This window comes from Athene cunicularia (genome assembly GCF_003259725.1).
Source record: "Athene cunicularia isolate RWA chromosome 8 unlocalized genomic scaffold, athCun1 chr8_part1, whole genome shotgun sequence".
Lineage (NCBI taxonomy): Eukaryota > Metazoa > Chordata > Aves > Strigiformes > Strigidae > Athene > Athene cunicularia.
Genome location: NW_020799109.1, coordinates 10,414,264 through 10,433,493, shown reverse-complemented (window position 1 = coordinate 10,433,493; position 19,230 = coordinate 10,414,264). Strand labels below are relative to the sequence as shown.

The 19,230-nt window shown below is 42.1% G+C and overlaps 1 protein-coding gene across 7 annotated transcripts in view; it reads left to right on the top strand.

The window, feature by feature from the left end:
* The window catches only part of MAST2 (microtubule associated serine/threonine kinase 2), a 195,984-nt gene extending 177,481 nt beyond the window's left edge, over nucleotides 1-18,503 (top strand). For 6 of the 7 annotated variants that reach the window (XM_026853582.1, XM_026853581.1, XM_026853586.1 and 3 more), the window contains 9 exons: nucleotides 890-999; nucleotides 3,473-3,627; nucleotides 4,619-4,923; nucleotides 7,564-7,779; nucleotides 9,592-9,818; nucleotides 11,356-11,478; nucleotides 12,514-12,650; nucleotides 12,874-13,061; nucleotides 13,741-18,503. In XM_026853582.1, coding sequence (XP_026709383.1) covers nucleotides 890-999; nucleotides 3,473-3,627; nucleotides 4,619-4,923; nucleotides 7,564-7,779; nucleotides 9,592-9,818; nucleotides 11,356-11,478; nucleotides 12,514-12,650; nucleotides 12,874-13,061; nucleotides 13,741-15,818 — 3,539 coding nt within the window. In that variant the 3' untranslated portion in view covers nucleotides 15,819-18,503. The remainder of the gene's footprint in view (nucleotides 1-889; nucleotides 1,000-3,472; nucleotides 3,628-4,618; nucleotides 4,924-7,563; nucleotides 7,780-9,591; nucleotides 9,819-11,355; nucleotides 11,479-12,513; nucleotides 12,651-12,873; nucleotides 13,062-13,740) is intronic. The other variant, XM_026853583.1, reaches the window with a different exon arrangement.
* The last annotated feature ends 727 nt before the right edge of the window (nucleotides 18,504-19,230 follow it).

The window sequence follows — 19,230 nt, the reverse complement described above, 5'->3', positions numbered from 1 at the left end:
GTGATCCAAAACACTGGACCTGTCAATAAGGAATGACAGCAAACTCCCCACGTGCCCAGGCATGCTCAGTAGGTTATCAGGGTGACTTCGATGGGAGTCCTTTATAAAGGCTGGAAATATCTCACATAGACACTGATAAGAGTTGGCATTACTGTTATAAACCCTAATGCAGAAAATTTTAGAATTTATAAAAGTAGCTTTCTGACTGATACAGTGCAGCAAATTTGGCTCAGTATAGCTATCAGCTTTCTGTAGCCAAACTTATTAATGCCCACCCTGCAGAATCCAGTGTGGCTGTCTTAGAAATCCAGTGCTGCAAATCTCAAAGCACAAAATCTCTTTGGAGGCAGTTTAGATTTTTGCATTAAAAAATAGCTTTGCATATTGGCTGCTTGCCCATTTTCTTTTACAAAAGCTAATCCTTTTTCTAGTTGTAGGAGGGAGAAGAGGAAATATTTTTGGGGAGTAAATATTTTTATTTTTTAAAGAAGGCTTGTATGTATGTGTGCAGGACAGTCTGTATACAGTCATAAAGCTGTTTATTGGAAATTGGGGCACTGAATTGTTTCTGTGTTTCCTTCCATATGATTGTTTGCTGTAGGGAAGAAATCCCTACCACAGAGGGTCTGCAGGATTAGACACTTGCTGAGTATTGGCTACTTTCAGGATATAATATAACTGATAGGATAAATTTAGTAGGAAGGAGGTATTCCTCACTGCTAATTGTACAGGATGAACAAAACTGGCTGGGTATGTTTATTAAGGAAAATATGCTGCATGGCGTATGAGCGCTCAAAAGTTCTTTGTAAGTAGACAAGTAGAAAGGTGTGAGGTCTGAGAGTTATCAACACTCCCAGCCCTGATGAAATGTGCCATGTCTTGTTCACAGCCCGCTCAGAAAGGTACCAACACCTGGATTCAGAAGAAGAGGAGGACACTAATGATGATGATCATGTGGAAATTCGGCAGTTTTCCTCATGCTCGCCAAGGTTCAGCAAGGTAGGAGCATGCTAGCTTGTTGAAAGAAAAATATCTGGAGAGGAACACAGTTTCATTGCTTTGTATGGGGTGGATTTTAACCATGCAGATGATATGTAGGAGTTACACGGTGTTTAGTATTCACTAAGGAAAGAAAAAACTGTATATATTGTTTATTCTGTGATAATTTGTGGCCTGTTAGAAGGTGAGTGCCAAAATAATTGGAGAATGAGCTTTTATATTTCTTAATGTTTCACTAATATGCAGGGTACTGCAGAGGTCTCTTCTGCATCTGGTAGTTTGATGATTTTGCTAATGACTTGGATGCTGGCGTAGGGAGTGTCCAAAGCTTATTTGCTTTGAATGGTGTCATTCTGAAAGGGTCTCCCAGTAGGTGACAAGATGGTATTTGGATGAAAATTGGTTCTGACGTTTTGGAATAATGGTCTAAAATCAAAGGGAACCCATGCAGTAAGAGCACAGGTGAAGTTTACAGCTTTGCTGTTGTTCGTTGTCTCAAACACAGCCTGAGGAACAAAAGGCAAGGTGACAATTTCAGAGAGAAGGATCTGGGCATATAGTGCATTGTGAGATAGATGTGCAAAATTATTGAAGCAAAAAGGCAGTTACCGTACTGGGCAAGGACAAATATTTTCTGCAAGGCAAATGAAGAAATCCTTTCCATCTGCTTAGCAGTAGGAAGACCATAGCTGGGGTACTCTGTGCTGTTCTGGGCAATGTTTTTGAAAATAAACATGAACCAGTAAAAGAGAGTCCAGAGGAAAGCAACAAGAATGATCTGAGATCTACAGAGCATAAAACCTAATGTGCTAGAAGGAAAGGAGGACATTGGTCTTCCTGTTCTACTCAGAACTGATATGAAATGGTGGGTGCGAAGGAGGTATAGTGTAGACAGTAAGAGAAATTTTGCAATATTAAACAATAATTAAGCACCGGCATGGGTTGCCTGGGGAATTTGTAGAATTTCCATCCCTGGTGGCTCTTCAGAAGAGGTTGGAGAAACATCTGTCAGGTGTTACAAAAGAGCTGGTTCTGCTTTGAAGTGGGGAAGTGGGCAGGTGGCCCTGAGGAGGTCACCTCTAGCCATGCTTTCTGTACTCAGGTCTGTGCAGGTGTCTCGTTCTTACTCGGGTAATCTGAAATAAAAAGTTGGAATTCCAGACATTTCAAAGTAGTACAACTCCATTGTTAGTTTGGATAAAATAAAGTATGTTTGGGGAGGGGTAGAAAGGAGAAGAAACAGTCTTTTGAGGTCAACCCACTGTATGAATTGTATTTTCCTCTTCTTAACGAGCTGGGAGTGTGAATTTCACTTAGTGCCTCTGAAAGGCATTTCAGTTTTTCATGACAGTTCCTCCAGATTTTTACTACTGAAGTCAGTTTTGAAGCACCAGTTTGTTCTCCTTTGTCCTCAGCCAGACTACAGTGGTTTAAGTAACAGTTACCACTAATTTCATGGAGTTGCTCCTGATTTGCATCACCAAAAGTATGTTTAAAATTGGACCTGAGGATTAGTTGGGGTTTTGAAAAAGTTCTCATGAGTACATAAGGGTTTCTTTTTTCTGCCTTTTCTCACCGTGAGTATTATTCATCTGTTAGACTGAAGCTTTTCTTTAGGGTTCAGTGTTTTTGCCACAAAGAGAAAAAGTTCACTTTTAATGAATTTATTTTAAGACCTGGAAAATTATACAGCATTTGTAATGTGGGAGGCATAAAAGGCTCATTATATTTTGAAATTCTTGTCTGACAATTCAGCCATATGATTTATTAATAGTTATCTTGTTGATGCTCTGAATTTTTAATAACATTATTTTCATTAATCTCTTCTTATGTAAATTAGGTCCACAGTCAAGTGTAGTTTTAAAAGGATGGATTTTTTTTGCTTAATCATTTAATTATTTAAAGACGGCTGTAAAACCAAGAAAGGCACTTTCATTAAGCTGTCAGCCTTATAGTAGATTCCTTGAGGAGGGCAGGACTTTTTTGTTCTGAAATAAGCTTGGGGCAATGCTGATAGACTGATGATAATGAAATGGGGTCATGAGCATGATGCCTATCACTGAATTGAATTTGTGTAGTAAGATTTCAAGATCCAAATGCCAACATTCGAGACTTGTGGAGCCTGCTTTAGCAATATGTCCTCTTAGATTTGAGAAACATTAAAGACAAAAATCAAGTAGTTTCAAAAAGTCTTTCAAAAATACTCTCTGTGCTGGGCTGTTTCCAGAGGAGAGGTATTGGGTGCTGTTGTGTAGAAAAACACGTTTAATGTTTCTGAAGTTTGTCTTTTCCCTTTCCTCCGTAGCACGCTTTGAGCATGTCACATCTCCACTGTGTTATTTAGTCAAAGAACATTGCCAAGCTCATGCTTTCAGGGAATATCTTCCATTTTGAGAAGAGATTATGCCCCTTGATCAGAAAAGGCCACCTAGGTTTGTTTTCTCTGTACAGAAGGATCTTTTGCTATATGCAGGTGTACAGCAGCATGGAACGTCTTTCCATCCACGAAGAGAGGAAGACTCCACCCCCGACTAAACGGAGCCTGAGTGAAGAAAAAGATGATCGCCTGGACAGCCTTGGAGGCTTGAAGAGTCGAGACCGCAGCTGGGTGATTGGGTCTCCTGAAATGTAAGTTCTGTAGAACTAAGTCTTGTGGTTTCTTACAGCATCTGAGAAAGACTGACCTGTGCCAAAACTCCGTGACCAGTGTTAGGTCAGGAATGCTTCATATGATGTATTGCCACAGGTGAAGCCTGGAATAAATAGCTGAGAAAGAATGTATCAAAGTGATACGGTCTTTAAATGTATCAAGTTAAGTACTGATATCTCTCAAATTTGTAGCAAATATTTTAAATGAATTTGAAGGAATTCTAGCCTTAAGTAAAGCTTTCATTTCTGGAAGGACTAGTTACATTGGAGATGTACCAACAGCAGTTTTTTCTTAAACATCATTGAATCCAAAGTCTGCTGTTGCCAGAATTTTACCATTTGTCACAAATTAGAGAAACAATTAGGAAAGTCCAAAGACTTCTGAAGTTCAGAATATCAAAAAAAAATCTTGTGTTCTAATAAAAAATGTCAGTAAAATATATGAATACTCAGAATTTGGATACCCACCATTTTTCTCACATTACTGAAATAATTGTCAAGTTTTCCTTAAGAGGGGTATCTCTCATTTTGTGCACCTCCAGTAAAGCTTTTACACTGATGTTTTGCTTTAGAAAGATTATAAAATGTGGTTGTGATCTAGTCTGTATGACTCCGTTTAAAAAAAATAAAATTATAGATTACACTCTTGTGGACTTCATCTTGCATCAGACCTTCCTAGCTTCAAATTTACAGCAACTTGGAAAGAAAAATTAATCTAATTCCAAAAGGAACATGATTTGCATTTTGTAATTGTTATTTTTATATTATTTACTATATTCATTGTATTGTATTTTTCTTTAGTTTTATTCCTTCCTTTCTTATATGCTTAACAATGGAATATATTGGAAATTTAAACTCAGGTGGTGCCCCAGTTGTAGCTTTGGTCCCTAACTTCACCTTAAATTGGCTTCAGATGTGAGTTGGGTCTGTGCTATTTTCACCCTTCACTGAGGTTTGGTTTTTCACTTAGATTGCGTAAGCGCTTGTCTATGTCCGAATCCTCACACACGGAGAGTGACTCCAGCCCACCCTTGACGGTTCGCCGACGCTGCTCAGGGCTTCTCGATATGCCGCGTTTTGCCATCTCAGCCGAGGATGAGGGAACTGTTCTCAAAAGGCCGCAGTCCGAGGGGATGCTCTTATCTGCTGTGCAGTCGCGGGAGGGACTCCCAGTGCCCATTCCTGAACAGCCTGTGGAGCAGGAGCTGCAGCTGGAAGGTGATGCTGGACCCACCACCCCCTCCACGGCCGTCAGCAGCGCCTCAACGCTGACAGGTATGTGCTCGGTGTGATGGTGTCGTGGTCCCCGAGAAAGCTGTGTTAGCTTGCAGGCGTTAACTCTGTAAAACTGTGGATTTGGATGTCGGTTGATGGGAATGTCTCATACTAAGTGGTTATTTTAATATATTTTTCTGGATGTGCCTACCTTTGAAGTAACATCAGTGGTTTAATCTCTTCAAAATTACATTTTGTAATTCAGTCCTGTCACTTCAAATTGATTAAGGTCTTCTCATGCTTGAGACTCATATGATCTATGCCTGCTTACAACTGCTGTGTGCCTACCTGAGGCAGCATTATTTTAAGCATTAGTGAGAGCAGATCACTGCTGAGTTGGAGGATATGGGTGTCAGCCATACTAACAGACCCCTGCTTCCTGTGGCTTTATTTATCCAAAGAGTTTGGAGTAAAGACTTGATATTTGCTAGGGGAGTGGGGTTTGTGTCAGGGATATGTTACTTTCTGTATCAGACAAATATCCCCAAATTTAGCCAAGCTGCAGGCTTAAAAACATGCAGCCTAAGTTTAGTAGAATGGGTCTTAGAAGTCTGACTTCTAAGAAGTTTTGATTGGCCTGGGGCCACTCTCCAGCACTGGGCTGAGCTGAACCTTCCATGCAGTGGTGCCCTGGGCTGCTTCAGGGCACGGCTGGGCTCTGGGTGCTGGAGTGTACGCAGCTTCTGCCCCTTTTGGGGCACTGGGAAGGCAAAGCTGCCTATTTCTGAGATCAGAGGAGGCCAGAGCTGGGAACTGGTGAGAAGTAGTAAGGAGGAAAAAAAGGAAATTTGGACCAATGGAAGAGAGCAGGGAATTGAAGGCTGACTAAGATAATACTTGAGAAGGAAAGCATATTTAGGGAAAGAACTAGACAGCAGTGTTGAAGAACAAGGACTTAACTGGGTAAGGAAATAAGAAACAAGGTGCTGGGAGAAACTGCGGGCAAGCAGTTGTGGCAAAACAGTTGTGGATGGATTGAGGATGGAAAGGAGAGGGAAGAAAGGCAATAAGTCAGAATGGCAGCAAGACTGGACCAAGGACAAGCTGAAGGGCACTGGGCAGATATCATGGGAAAGGAGGAAAATTGCCTCCAGACTAGAGTAAAGCAAGAGATCCCCACGTCTCATTATTCCTCTTCTGCAATTCAGTCTGAAATTCCCTCAAAATTGTCCCATTCCCTTCTGTGCTCATCCTCCCAGAAGAGGCCTGGTGCTGCCATCATGTGCTCCGTTAACCCATGGGAAAAGGAGTGAAGGAAGTAAGCTACCACATATGTGGATGGCAGAGGTGCCATGGTGGAACCTTAGTTTCTCAATTTCATACTAAAAGCCTAGAAACAAGCTATTAAAAATTGCAAGAACAATGTCATTGCAAATTTGAGTATCTGCAAGTTGAAATAAGCAAAAATGAAGCTTCCCTGGGCAGCCTGCTCCCCTGAGCCTAACGCATTAGAGCAGTCTTTAATCCAGCACATGGGATTCAGGGATACCGTTGCTTCAGTGTCCCCAGCCTACAAAGTTAAAGCAGAAGCAGGGGACTGTAAGAAAGGAATTTAATTCTTGTCGCTGTCTCAGAGTGCTCCTCTAATGTAGCCTTTTCACATGCAGCCTCCGATTCTGGGTTCCTCATTGTCTGGCAGCCTTATTTGAAACTCTGTAGCTGTTAAATGTTGAACAGGCATCTGGTACTGAGGTCTATGGGAATGGTGCTTTGAATTTTTATTTTCATGGTACTTCCTGCTTTACTTAGTATGCAGAGCAGTGGTGCCCGCTTAAATAACAATGATCAATGTTTTGTTCTGTCCTCATTGTTCAAAATGTGGCCCTTAGGCTTTATTTATTGCAGGCTGCTTAAAATTTGCTTTTGAAGACAGAATGATTAATTTCCCTTGTGGACTTGCTGTGATGCTCACCACTTTCATTTCTAAGCACCTTGTAAATTCTAATTAATGTATTTTCACAGTGCCCCTTTAAGGTATCAGATGGGGAACTGAGGCACTGAGCTTGAGTACAGCAGCCCCAGCCCCCAGCATCTGCTATTGTTACATGCCCAGTCTGATTTTCAGGATTACTTTGCATTTTATATATAATCATAGCAGGTTAAGTAATTCAAGACTAAATTGCAACAGTGCACAGAAGGATGAAAATTAAGGTTGTCTTTGCAATCCAAATTTTTACTTTCCCTGACTTTAGTACCTTAGTATTCTCTTAAAGTGGATTTTTTTTACGTGCAACTCCAGTAGAAACTGACTCGTCTATTACAGGAAGTTTTAACTTAGATTGACAGTTCTTGCTGGTTGTAAAAATGGAGCACTTCCCATAAACCTGTTTTCATCTGTGAATGATCCCACTGAAATGGCTTGCCTGTAGAACTGCACCACAGCTTTAGGATTCACGTAACTGCTACTGAGCAATGTGATTTCGTTAGTGAGCTTTTCCAACAGAATAGAAGCTGCTAATTTTCTGTATTCAGAATAACAACATTTCTGTAAATAAAAATTCAAGCCCTGGGGTTTCTTCTTAGGAAAATTTACTCTTGGACTCCATGTAAACATGACTTTGATTTAATGTATTTTGCCTGTAGGGGAATAGACTGTTAGGAATTCCCTGTGGTTCTAATCTGTTTTAATTTAAACTGTAGCTGGGAGCACTGCAGATTTCTCTGATCCACGAGCTCGCAGTAATAGCAATGAAGGCCCAGACTTTACCACACCAAAAGCCATCAGCGATTTGGCAGTGCGGCGGGCACGACACAGGTTGCTCTCTGGGGAATCAGGGGAGAAACGTGCCTCGAGACCTGTCAATAAAGTGATTAAATCAGCATCCGCCACTGCCTTGTCTCTCCTGATTCCCTCAGGTAAGAAATGCCTTGGGTGAGGCATTGTCAGAATCTGCAAGCACTAAACAAAAGGTCTGCAGACAGATCCTCCCCCTTACTCTCCTGGAATAATGCCCTTGCTGGCAGGAGGGGAGCGATCTAACTTTTACAATCGGTTTAATATTTACTACTCGGCAGGATGATGAATATTGCTTTGCCACAGACAGGAGCATTGTGTGTGTGGTCTGACTGCAGCTTCTGCAAATGGCAGCTGGGCCTTATTCTTTCCCTAATTTTGTTTAAATTGGCTCCTATATGGTCTCTAGACAATGGTGTAGCAAGGAGGTGTAGAAACACGGAATGATTTTAACCCTCAAGGTACTATTTTGGGGGGCCACATGCGAATTATGGTGCTGTTTGAGAACTGAATGTGCCTGGTGTGTTCATGCACCGGGAAGCTTCAGTAACTCCAGATTACTTGGTTGAGATTAAGTGTTCAAGAATTCAGTAGTGCGAGTTAACTCACAAAGTCAGTCAACACTGCATTGTTGGCCCAGCTCTGTCTTCAAGCAGAGCCAGACCTTGACAATCCCTAATGCCAGGTGGTAACTTCTAGTGAACAGCCCAGCCATGCCAAGCTATGACAGACTGAGCTATGACAGACTGGTTCAGCAGCAGACTCTCCCCTCAAGGACTTTGTCCCTCTTTCTGGAGGGTAAGTCCTTGCTGTATTTCCAGGGCTGTACCTGTTCTGCCTAGGTGGGACCAGGAAATTGCAGCTGGGCCACCAGTGCCAACCCAGCGGAACCTGCTGGCAGAGCAATGCCTGCCTGCCCCTCTCAGCCCAGAGCTGGAGGCAGGTATGCAACTGTTTCTTGGTACTGTCATGGTGATACACGTTACATTTCTTGTGGTTTGGGTGTTGGTTGCTTTTTCAGCTACTGACTCCCTCGTGAAAATCTCTAAAATGTGTATTTAATCACACAGCAAAGGTTTCTCCAGAGCTGCTCTCATCTGCCAGGTAAATATGTGCTGGGCCGTTCAGCAGGTGTTTCTTAATGGATTAGGGATTACCTTTTACAACTGCATTTAATATTCCTGCTCTTTGGGTTTATTTTACTGATGTTGATCAGCTTCACTTTAAAATGAGAGTTCTGTATTTGCTTTGTGTTTTTAAGGCCGGAGGTTGTTCCACTCGTAAGCAGAGTCAGATAGTTTAGCCAGTAGCCCAGCCCTTGGCTGTTCATTTGGGAAACGCACTCTGAAATACACTTGTGATGTTTTTCAGTAACAAAGTCCCTGCAGTAGCTAATTTTTTAGGGTTAAATGTTTTTGTCCCTGTGAATTTAAAACACTACCAAAACTGCCTAGATGTAGTTGTTCTTTGATTGCCTACTGGGGTTTTTTTTGTGTTAATACTAACGGATTATGATTTATCAGTACCAACATGTAACTTGCACCAAGATCTAGAGACTTACCTGATCTTTTGGAGGAGGATAATATATGATAACCTTGAAATGGGGTGTTCCAGGATTGTGCCTAGAGCAAGTGCTTATGATGTGTTTGTGAATCCCAGAAAGAGAAGAATTAAACACTGACCCAACCATAATCCTAGGCGAGCAGTGCTGCTTTATTAAATACACACCTCCAAATGTGCTTCCTTGGAAACTGCTGATTTTTGTATTTCAAAGCGTGAATTAGTTGAAGCTTCAGGCAAACCCAGCTCTGGTGAAGACCACCAGCTTAAGAGCATTGGGAGAGTTGGTTTCCTAGCTGTTCTCTAACAAGAATTTTCTCTCTTTTGGAGGCCTGGTTTCCTAATTTTTGCCCACCTTTGTGTCATCACTGTAGATCACCACACGTGTTCTCCATTGGCCAGTCCAATGTCACCTCATTCTCTATCCTCCAACCCATCTTCGAGGGACTCCTCACCCAGCCGCGACTTTTCTCCTGCTATTGCAAACCTGAAACCACCAATCATCATCCATCGGGCTGGAAAGAAATACGGTTTCACTCTCCGTGCCATTCGCGTCTATATGGGTGACAGTGATATCTACACTGTGCATCACATGGTCTGGGTATGTCTCTGCTTTTCTAAAAGGAGTACCCTTGGGGCCAGAAATGCATTTAGCCAGGGTTGTGGGGTTTAGCTTTATAAATTGTATTTTGCCACCCTGTTTTCTCTCTCTTTATTTGGACCCAAAGTTATCTTTCTGCAGTGGGGGAAACCCTTTAAAAATAAATACATACAAACATACATAAATAAATATCAGCACTTTGGGTTTTATCTGTAGCAGTTTTCAAGCCCATCACAGAACCACAGCAACCTTTCTTTCCTTCCTTCTTCCCTGGTTACATGAATCCACCTTCTTTCACCTGTAGCACATACTTTAAAGCATGTTTCTATGTACATACCCCCTTTCTCTTTATCCGGGGTTGTTGCATGAGGGCCAGTTGTAGCTAATTTATTCAGACCTGTGTTAGCGATTATAGCCTGCTTCTGATCAGCTCAGTCTGCTGGGGTTTTCCAAGCAGTTGCTTGGAATTGATTACAAGCCTTAAAGCATCACTGCTGGTATGCTGATTGCCTAGGGATTTAGCTCTTGGCTTAGTTGTGTGCTATGCTAAAATGTCTGGTTTCCATGTCTGTATCTCTTCCTTCCCATTACTTCTGGTACTTGATCTCTGTGTTCATTTTCTGTTAATGTATACGACTTTTAGCAATGATCCGTTCCCCAAAGCAGTGTTGTTTGAATTTTGTAGTTAGGGAGAACAGACTCAGGGTGAAGGTGGTTCATTCTTTTCCTTGTATTTCTGTGTTCATTAGACAATTTGAAATTCGTATGCTTTGATCATTATTTAACACTCATTCTTACCTAGAAAAATAATCTGAACCCGTGTTTTTCCCTTGCTTCTCTCTGCTTTCCTTGAAAAATGTTGTGTTTATCAAGATACTGATTTGAGGCCTTTTCTGGCTAGAGGGGGTGTTGCAGTATTCTCAAGTATATCTGTCTCCTCACTGTAAAGGAGGCTTACCTTTCTGAACAGCGATGAGGAAAGGCAGTGTATTCATAGGGGAAAAGATCTGATATTGGATAGGTTAATAAAGGACAGAAAGTGGAAAAAGAAACTGTTTAGGGTGCCGATATTGCATCTCATCCCAAACACCTGGCACAGAGTCTTATTTAGAAGTCTGTTGGCCGCCTTGGGTTCCAGCATGTACATGGAAGGATACTGGGCTTGGGATGGCAGAGAAATTGAAAAAGATTGAATACTTGTCTGGAAAACAAGAGCATCTAGTTAACATTCCTGAGTGCTGAAAATTTTTGGAAGTGTGTTAAGCCTTTTGCTTTAGGAGGAGCTGGTCTCTTGATCAGCTTAACCATCCTGGCTGGCTGCCTTGGATCAGGAGAAGACTGGCAGGATGCTGGGGGAGGAGTGGAAGAGCACAGATATTTGTGCTTGGCTGTGCCAGTCAGTGGTTTCTTTCACCCTTCTTTGAAGCAGCTGATGCTGGCTGTAGCAAGAGATGAGATGGATGGGCTTTGAGTCTGATCTGGCCAGCGATCTTGTACATTCCTTTTCTCAAATCAGTCATCCCTTTCTTGTTGCCAGCACGTGGAGGAAGGTGGTCCAGCAAATGAAGCAGGTCTGCGTGAAGGGGATCTGATAACCCATGTCAACGGGGAGCCAGTCCATGGACTGGTGCACACGGAAGTGGTGGAGCTGATTCTGAAGGTAGGGACTCAGCACTGTTATGCTTTGGAAATTATGAGCCAGCCTGTTTAAAACACCGTATGTATCTAATTGGCATTGTCTGAATTACAAGTATGTACACAGCACCTGGCCTTTGTGTTGCAAAAACACATTGCTGCAGGCTTGATCCCTAAATCTCAAAGACTTCTGCATGTAATTTAAGCTGAAATCAGATATTTTGTATGAGAAATAAGGACCTGTCATACATTTTTATCAGCAGTAGAAACAAAAGTTAATAAGATTTAAGTATTTAGTATACCTTTCCTCAAACATCACTTTAAGAAACAAATACCTTAAAAATTTTCCAAATTGCTTTTATTTTTTTGCCTTTAGGCTGTGCTAATGTTATTAGCTCTTAATACTGCTTTCTCAGGGATTATTCCTAGTGGTATTTAAAAGCAGCTTTGTAATGGTTGGTCTTAAAATTATCCAGTTAAATGACTTGCGTTTTGATACCTCCTCTGAGCTGAATCCATTTACAGAAATAAACCCCAAAGTTTTGGACTGTTCCAAGAGACAGAAGTCTTTCAGACTGCAAATAGAGCAGCAATCAGGAATTTATTATTTTTTTTTTAAGATGAGTGAGACAAGCCATGCTCTGTGTTGCAGATTCATCAAGATAGATGCCTGATATGCTCACATCTGCCATCAGTCAGAGCACTGGTAATAGCATTGGTGACAGAATACCACTTTGTTCAAGTTTCCAAGTATTACAAGTATTAAATTGAGGCAGTTGGGTTCTCCGTGGGAGAGGTCAGGTGCTGTGTTCTATCTGCTCTGGGAAGCTTTACCTACCAGCTGGTGTCCGAGCTAATCATTTGTGAAAGCCTGACTAAAGAGGGCTCTCTCTCAGCAATTCCTTAATAAATGATAAGTGGAAATGCAGAGGGGGAAATGGAGTTTGACAAAGGATTACAAAATGGCAGGCAGCAGTAAACTAGCAGCCTACCTGCTTAGCCTGCAGATCTGCCTCAAATAACCATGTTTTAAGTAATGTCTCTGTCTTGTTTGTGACAGAGTGGAAATAAAGTGTCCATCTCCACCACGCCATTTGAGAACACATCCATCAAAGTTGGTCCAGCTCGAAAAGCCAGCTACAAATCCAAGATGGCTCGTAGGAACAAGAAGAGCAAAACTAAGGATGGTCAGGAAAGGTTTGTTTTGATGTTTCTCTGTGAAAATTAAATGGTAACCAAAATAATGTAAGAGAGATATTTTCAAATCAATTTGCAGGTAATGTATATCAGTAGGCACCTCCTTCAGTTTTCTTTTTGTTTTCTTTCTTTCTTTAACTGTGACATAAAATTGAGTGAATTATGACAATATGGGTAAAAAATCATTTGGGCTTGTAAACAACTTCTGAATGCTCTTCCACAGTAAGAAGAAGAGTTCCTTGTTGAGGAAGATCACTAAACAAGCATCACTACTTCACACCAGCCGGAGTTTATCTTCACTGAACCGCTCTCTGTCTTCTGGAGAAAGTGTGCCCGGCTCTCCAACTCACAACCTGTCTCCTCGGTCACCAACGCAGAGTTACAGATCCACTCCTGAGTCTGTACACTCAGGTAAAAAATGAATCAAAAGAAAAAAAATCCACACAAACAGAAAAAAAGAAGTAGAAGATTTTTTTGCTTATTGATTAATTTCTGAAGTAAAATATACAGCAGCAGGTAGGAGGTCTGTTTGTGAAGTAAAATGACAGCTCTGATGTCGATTGCCTAAAGGATGGATGTATTCTCGTTCATTGATTGATTTAAAAATGAAAATCCATACATCCTTTTAAGAATGTATTTGCTGTAGTACAGCATCTTTTCAATTTGATGCAAATGTGTATTGTAAGTTGCAATGTTTTTGTAGCAGTTTGACACATTTTCTGTATTAGTTCAGAGAAAAGGAATCAAAACAGTGTGGCACAGTCATATTTGAAAATTGAATCAGCTGATGGAATAGAGAGATTTGCATCTTGAGAATAACAATGAAACACATGGTTCATCTGCTTGGAAGGTTTTTTTGGAAAAAACCTTCTGATAGCAGAGTGTTTCTCACTATGTTCTGGTGTTATGTGACAACGATGCGAGTTTCCCATCAGAAGCCATGCAATATTACCTTGTAATATCACTGCAGTGCTTTGTGGTAACATGGCATTTTGTCTTGCTTTTGCATGTTTTATTTTCAGTAACTTGTTTCAATGGCCAAATATATATTAATGTTCTTAGTCTTTTTTTTTTTTTTTTTTTTTTAAAGTTGGTGGCAATTCTTCCCAGAGCAGCTCTCCTAGTTCCAGTGTTCCCAATTCTCCAGCCAGCTCTGGACACATCCGACCCAGCTCTCTGCATGGACTAGCACCAAAGCTTCAAAGGCAGTACAGATCTCCGAGGCGTAAATCTGCAGGAAATATCCCTCTGTCACCACTAGCTCACACTCCATCGCCAACCCCACAGTCCACATCACCGCAGCGCTCCCCATCTCCTTTACCAGGACACTCAGTTGGCAGCTCCAGTATTATTCAGTCTTTCCCAGTAAAACTACACTCCTCTCCACCACTGGTGAGACAAATTTCTCGCCCCAAAAGTGCTGAGCCTCCCAGATCTCCTTTGCTAAAGAGAGTGCAGTCAGCTGAGAAACTAGCTGCCTCGCTGTCCTCTTCTGAGAAGAAGCTGGCTTCCTCACGCAAGCACAGCTTGGATATCTCTCACTCTGAATTCAAGAAGGAGATGTTACAGAGAGATCCTAGTCTCCAGAGCTTACAAGAATCTGTGAATGAAACAACAGGTGGCAAACTTGGGCTAGCGGAAAAAGGGATGTTGCAGAAGCCGGGTTCACGGAAGTTGGGTGCTATTCGACAGGACAGGGTGGAGAGGAGGGAGTCTCTGCAAAAGCAAGAGGCCATCAGAGAAGTCGATTCTTCTGAAGATGAAACGGATGATGGTTCAGAAGATAGTCAGGACGGGAGAAGACTGGACAAGCCCCCTGACAGTGGAGACCAGGGCTCAGATTCTTTTAATGAGGATAATAAGTTTTCATCTAAATTGGAAAGCAAAGATAGTATTGAAGATGATGCCTTTCTACCTGAAGATCCAAAAGGTACAGAAGATTTACAGAAGGGAAATGGTCAACAAGCCAAGCCTGTTTCAGAGCCACTGCAAATCGGTGTGCACCCTTCTCCATCAGAGGCCCTCCCAAGAACTTCTCTAGAAAAAATAGCTAATTCAGAAGAGCCATTCCTGAGATCAGAAACAACTGCAAAGGAACATAAATTGCCAGAAAACAAAACTTTTGAGTGTTTTGGTCCAAAAGACAAGTCTTCTGAAGCAATCAAAGACCTAGGGAGAACTACAAGTGTTCAAAAAACAGTAGATCACACAGAACATATACAATGCCCATCTATCAGACTCTTGGAACTTGAAGAAGGTGACTCTTCAGGGGCCTCGTGTGGTAAACTTGACCTGAAGGACTCTCTGCTAACAGAAAGCAGTCAGAAAAAACAGGATTCCAAACCTCTGCTGGCACTTTCTTCATGGTGTACGGCAAGCGTGAGCACTCCTCTCTCGGTAAGTCCCGCCGATCGCAGCAAGAAGGATCACAAGGAGATGCTTCAGCCTACAGAACAGCACAGCACCTCATTTCTGTCCCCTGGAAGTGCGAGCAAGATGTCCCACAAAAGTCCTAGTACTGAAAAGCAGCCCAGCTCGTCTGAGGCAGAGAGCGGTTCTACTGCCAGCAAGACGAGCCCAGCAGGTCCTGTGTCCTCCACGCTCCTCGTCCCCGGCGCTATCGAAAGAGCTCTCTCTGTGTCTCAGTTAGTGCCGCTGGCTCAGAGCGTGTTAGGCCCTTTGAAGCTCAGTATGGCTGGTTCTGGAGAGTTGGAAAAGAGAAAGGATTTCCCCCATTCGGGTGCCTCCTGTAAAGAAGAGAGAGATTCAAAACAAAAAAGACAGGAAACTTCACAAGCAGGTGCGTGTCAAGAGAAAGCCAAACTATCTAGCACAGACCGTCTGACCACAAGGAGTGGGTCCTGCGCAGAGTCATTAAACTCAGCGAAGCCCTGGGAGGCGACATGTCCTGTGGTGGCAAAAAAGGAAGCAACTTTTTGCAGCGCTAAAGCGTCTGAAGCGTTGGGAGGTAGCTGCAAAATCACTCCATCAAAAGAGCTATCCCACGCTCTTGGACAAGCAGCTCTGAGAGCCTCTCCTCTGCCAGATGGCAGCACAAGGCCCTGTAAGGAAGGGACTCTCACACTAGCAAAAAGCAAAGAGGTTGGAAATCAGTTAAAAATACAAGACTTTCCCCTGTCACATGATGGTGCTGTAAAGAAAACATAGCAGCATCCCTGGTACGCGTGGACTGGAGCATTCTACATTCAAAATAGAGACTGCATGTTTGAATTTTGTAATATACACTAATATAAAATAGAACTTGTGTACATCTATTTTTGGGAGGGTTTTTTTCATACTGTTTTTTGTGTTTTTTCATCCTTGCTATTCTATTTTTGTACACAGTAATGCTTGCTGTTTGAGGTCTCTTTAGAACAGGGTATCTTTAAAGCAGGGCTTAAGAAACAGTTTGTTGAATTTTTTTTTTTTCCCCTCCTTCCAGACCTTTTATGTTGCTTGAGTTTAGGGCCTGTTGTGCTCTTCCCTCTAACCCTGCCTTTATTTGAGATACCAAAATTCTGAGTACAAAAAAGGCAGTTTACTTTAAAATCTCTGCTTTTCAACCTTCTCTTTGAAATGCTATTGGAATTCACAAATTTCAAGTATTTTCTTTGAATTTACAATCTGGTGTCCTTTGACAAGGAGAAGAAAATACCCTCTTGTCCGCAAGTTATTCTGGAGCTACCAACCCTCTTTGTAAGGCCTCCTCATCACCATGTGCATTCAGTCCTGCACGCGTCTTTAGAGGATACAGAGGCAAGGGACTTGGCTGGAGGGATTGGACAGAGAGTGATCCCTGTCTTCTTTTTAAACCAATTAAAAGTACTTTTCAATGCAATTATCAGAAAGAGAAATAATCCAGTCTGTAAGCTGTTTGAGGGGGGGATTTTATTTTACTTACTCTTTATGGGACACATAGCAAATTTTCCCTCTGTTTTTAAACTTTTAATGATGTTTTATCTTCCTTTCTCTGGCTTCAATTCATAACTTTCCCTGCCTCAGAGTAAATGACCCCAGGAGAGGAGTGCCTTGTAGGTTGATTTTAAAGTAAGAGGAATTTGTAGTCACCTGTTCTCCAGTGTGTCTCAGTCAAAGTTATCTCAATGATAAATGACCTTTGGAGACTTTTCCTTCTCTTGGAGAGTCTAAATAGGTAGGGATTTTATTCATTTCTGAATTGGGGCTTGGGAAACTTGCTGAGTTTTCTATCTGCCTGGTTTAAAAACAAACAAACAAACCAACCTATGAAGAGCTCTGACTCCTCGAGTTCTGTGGACAAGCTGCAAGCAGACTTCAAAACACATGTGATATTTTAAGATTTCAGCTTTGATAGCTAGGTCATTTCCACCGCTGAGGTCACTTTCCATTAAAAAGTTACTCTTTGCTCTTAGGTTTAGACATTGCTTTGCTTTAAGTGTGACCAACTCTGGATAACAGTGCTCTTGCTGAGGATTAGATCAATAATAATACACCAATAAATGTGTCGAGTGGTGATACCTGTAGCACTGTAAGCCATCTCTTCATCCAATTAAAGGTTCCTCTCAATGAACGCTCCCATCATTTGTCCCAGATTGTGCTCAGCTTTTATTCTAGTCTTGTCTCAGTGTATCTCCTTGCGGATCACCCGCCAGGTCTAGTATCCTGATCACTGACTTACTCTGTTAGAAGTAGAATGACTGTGCAACAGTATTTCAAGCTAAAACCTGCATCTGTTGGTCTTACTTCATTACACTACCACCTTTTTCATTGTCTTGGTCTTCTCCAGATGGAAGTTTTGATTCACTTTCCCTAAATGCAAATATGTTTTTATATCGGAATATATTTTCTCCATCTCTTTCAACTTGATTTCAGCTCAATCCACAAATCACAAAAATCTCTGGAATCTCACCCTGCTTCCTTCTGTATAACCAGTTTCTCCTGATTATATACTTGATTTTTGGCTGCTTGGATTTAATTTCTGGACCAAGTTTTGGTTTGGTTTGAACTTTTTTTTTAAAACATGTTTAAATGAGTGTTTGCTCCGTGTGTCTGTGTGAACTTATATGGTGTTGTTAATACACTAACCAAAGCCTCAACGCTCCCAGATAACACGTTAATAAATCTTGCTGTGACGGTATTGAGAGCAGAGCCTGCTGTGCTGTCTCTTTGCTCTTTTTCCTGGAATTCATAGGTTACTCATATACACTTGGTTTGCAGTTATAAACCACAGTATTTCCACTGTCTTGTCAGGGTCCTGGGTATCTCCAGGCTTGCAAAGCACTCTTGTTGATGAGCGTTGGTCTGTGCTGATTTGGAGCAATAGCAAGTAAGGAGCAGACTTGGCAGGATCTGGTACTTACCTGGCTGGTTTTCTCCCCAATGGGTGATCTACTAAAAAATTGCTGAGAAAGGAGGTCTGATTGGCAGTGGTGTATATGATAAAATGGACAGGAATAGTGAAAAATTGATTCAGCATCCTGAGTCTATGATAATTACAAAGCAAAGCCTCAAGCTTATCTCCTGAGAGCACCTAACCTTGGCAAGATGAAGACTCTATCAATTAAGTTACGGGCCCGGAGCTGGGTGAGGATGTGGTCTGACCTGGCTGTTCTCTGGGTGGCAGGTCTCCCTTTCCTTCTCCTTGTGGTGACACAGCTGCCTCTGTGAGTGTGCTCCTGGGGCATCCACAAAGGGCTCTGCGTTTAAAAAAAACTTAAGGGGAAAACCGCTCTTAGGAGAGAGGGCTGGGTAATCTGGCTCATCCCACACAGGTTGGGAGGGGGAACCTGCTGAAGATACCAGCTGTATTAACTGCTGACTCCCTCCCTTTGCAACTGGGGGCTCCTGTGCTGAATTGCAGTTATCCTTATGCATGGAAAGAGGAGTGAAAAACCTTGCTATGTCACAGCTTTTGCCTGAATTGGCCAAAGAAGCAGCGAGGTCTGTGTTTTGTTGCCTCTTTTGTAGCTACAGTACAGAAAGTGATCAGTGCAATTTTAAAAACCCTGTTTTTTTGGAAGCCAAAGCCAAACAGCATTACCAGGAAAGCATCCTAGTGAAACCCCATATCTCCTGCTCCTGGTCAGTCCTGCAATTTCCCCCAGTGTGCCAGATGCCCCATCATCACACTTCCACCTTCTGCCAAATTTATCTGGTGCACCTTAGCAAAAGATTTGGGCAAAAAGACTTTTTTCTTTAAAATTTTGATAATAAACCATGTAGATACACCAAGACTTACTCCTTGCTCTGCTAAGAATTGCTTAAATACCTTCTCAAATAAGCTTACAAAATGTGTTGGGGAGGAACGAGATGTTGGAAAAGCTCTGTGTGCAGAGTGAGTGTGTTCCCCAGCTCAGGATCAGGCCTGTGGTACCCAAGTGAACAGTCATCAAGCCAAGAATTTGGCCTCCATAGATAACCCTGGGTCAGACAGGCGGGAGGTAGAAGTTGCGTGCGTGTGGTGTGCGTTTGGTGAATGAGCCGTGCATATAATCATCCAAATAAGCTGCTTTCCTGCTTCGTTTCCCTGTTTCCTTCTGTCGGCTTGGATGTGTCTCCTGCTCCTCATCTCCGTGTTGGGGTAACACAGCATCAGAGCTGG